Source organism: Austrofundulus limnaeus, unplaced genomic scaffold, assembly GCF_001266775.1.
Source record: "Austrofundulus limnaeus strain Quisiro unplaced genomic scaffold, Austrofundulus_limnaeus-1.0 Scaffold245, whole genome shotgun sequence".
Taxonomy (NCBI): Eukaryota; Metazoa; Chordata; class Actinopteri; order Cyprinodontiformes; family Rivulidae; genus Austrofundulus; species Austrofundulus limnaeus.
Genome location: NW_013952647.1, coordinates 460117 through 462307, shown reverse-complemented (window position 1 = coordinate 462307; position 2191 = coordinate 460117). Strand labels below are relative to the sequence as shown.

At 41.8% G+C, this 2191-nt stretch overlaps 1 protein-coding gene across 1 annotated transcript in view; it reads left to right on the top strand.

Moving 5' to 3' along the window:
- Positions 1–2191, top strand: part of LOC106525874 (metabotropic glutamate receptor 8) — a 180298-nt gene that overhangs the window by 171211 nt on the left and 6896 nt on the right. Inside the window, exon 10 of the mRNA XM_014020246.1 lies at positions 1399–1645. Coding sequence (XP_013875700.1) covers positions 1399–1645 — 247 coding nt within the window. The remainder of the gene's footprint in view (positions 1–1398; positions 1646–2191) is intronic.

Sequence of the window (2191 nt, the reverse complement as noted above, 5' to 3'; positions counted from 1 at the left end):
GTGTGTGTGTGTGTGTGTGTGTGTGTGTGTGTGTGTGTGTGTGTGTGTAGGGGCAGGATGTGTGCTCTTTGGTTTTTACCAAAAATCAAAAGTTTAATCAGCTTCATTAATCAAGCCTATACAAGCATTTTCTTGCCTCCTGTCATGACTCAGAGCCTTCAGATGCTCTCTTCATTTTACCCCCGCTGTTCTGCTTGAGGCTTTGTTTTATTTGACCTGCTGAAGCTGATCAGCAGCTCAACCTGTTGTCACCGGTCTCTCAACAGGCTGGATTATAAATGATTTCACTGAAATCCCTGCTGCTGACAAATGACAGGAGGATACCAGTTGCTGCTGCTGCAGTAGTTTGAGTATAAAGACAACAAATGCGTGTTTTTTTTTTTTATTTCTTGAGCTATAATTCTGAAAAGATTCACTGAACACAACACTTTAAATTAAACTGATGGGCCTTAAAACACACTGGGTTGTTTCTGCCATGATGTTAGCCTTTATGAGCTCCCGGTTTCCCCAGAGGCCCTCAGACTTTGCTCTAACAAAGCTGTTGATTCAATGAGGGCAGGACTTTTCTTAATCTTACCTCTGGGTGGTTGTTATTGAAACAATGGCTCCTTATTATGTTTGTTAAAGAAAGAGTTAGAGCGTTGTGCATTCTCCATGATGCTGGCAGTGGAAAGCAAGAAGTGGATGTTTTGAAATCCAAATTGGTCATGATATACTGTATATACATCCTTTGGTATTAAAAGGTTAAGAATCATAAATTGAAACCTTTGAAATGCCCTCTGATTCTGATTTAATGCTATTAAATAAAATATAATGAATAAATTTTACCTGTGGAAGTGTGACATTCTGAAATGCTCTCATATCTCTCTTCTCTTCATGGAGTAATTATATTCAGAGTCACAACATTCACCGCCTTGAACCGCTTCATGATGAGGCAACAGAAAATAAAAACAGACATGGATCAAGAAGAAACAAATTTTTTGAATCGTGTCGACACTGAAGATGTCTGACTAATTTCTGAGAGATTCGTGAAAATCTCTTCGGTGGTGGAGATATTTTGCTAAGAGACAAAAACATCATCGCTGTTCAGCCTTTGGTGGCAGGTGATGAATACTGCTGATTGTATTTTGCAGCTCAGATCAGACAGACTGAACACTGAATCAGTATCACGGTTTATAAACGGAGCATGATGCCTTCAGGATCTGTCAACTCTGACAAAATACATCTTTAGTCCAGTGGTGGTGGACAGTCCTGGTCCTGCAGGTTTTACTTGTTTCTCTGCTGCAACACACATAATTTGAATAACTGAGTGATTTACAGGCTTCTGCAGGAGTTGAAGAGGTGATTCAGTGACTGAACTGGGGGTGAGGCTGAAGTCTGTGTCTGCTTCCTCCTCAGATGTACATTCAGACGGCCACTCTGACCGTCTCCCTCAGCCTCAGCGCCTCCGTCTCTCTGGGCATGCTCTACGTGCCGAAGGTCTACATCATCATCTTCCACCCGGAGCAGAACGTTCCCAAACGCAAGCGCAGCTTCAAAGCCATCGTGACCGCCGCCACCATGACCACCAAGCTGTCGCATCTGGCAGCCGAGCGCCCCAACGGCGAAGTGAAGACAGAACTCCGCGAGGGCGTTGAAGCTAGCGGTGAGCTGATCACACAGGTTTGATGGTTCATGTCTTGGCTTGTTGATTATCCTCTTCAGTACTTCCAGTGTTCAACATTTAGAATGATGGAAATGTCCAACTGTGTCAAACAACAGAGGATTTATGTTCTGGTTGTGTGAGAAAGAAATATTTTACATCCAAAGATGGTTTAGAGCAGCTGCCTGATAGTGGACATGTTGCACTCTTTTTTTAACTATCTTCTGCTACTTCAGTTAGTATCTCTGCTGTTGGTATCACTGTTAGTGACTCCAAATTGTTAGAAAATGATGAGAAACAAGGTGAATACTTGCTTGCAGTCTCACTAGACTGTGAATGAGCTGCATGTCTGCCCTTTTAACAGACATATTTTAAAGTAAACAACCTAGTTCAGGGGTTTTCAAAGTATACGAGCGTAAGCCCCCCTGAGATAGCAAACAAACAATAACGCCCATCTACCCAAAATAAATGTTTACAGGTCCTTCTCAAAAAATTAGCATATTGTGATAAAGTTCATTATTTTCTGTAATGTACTGATAAACATTAAAC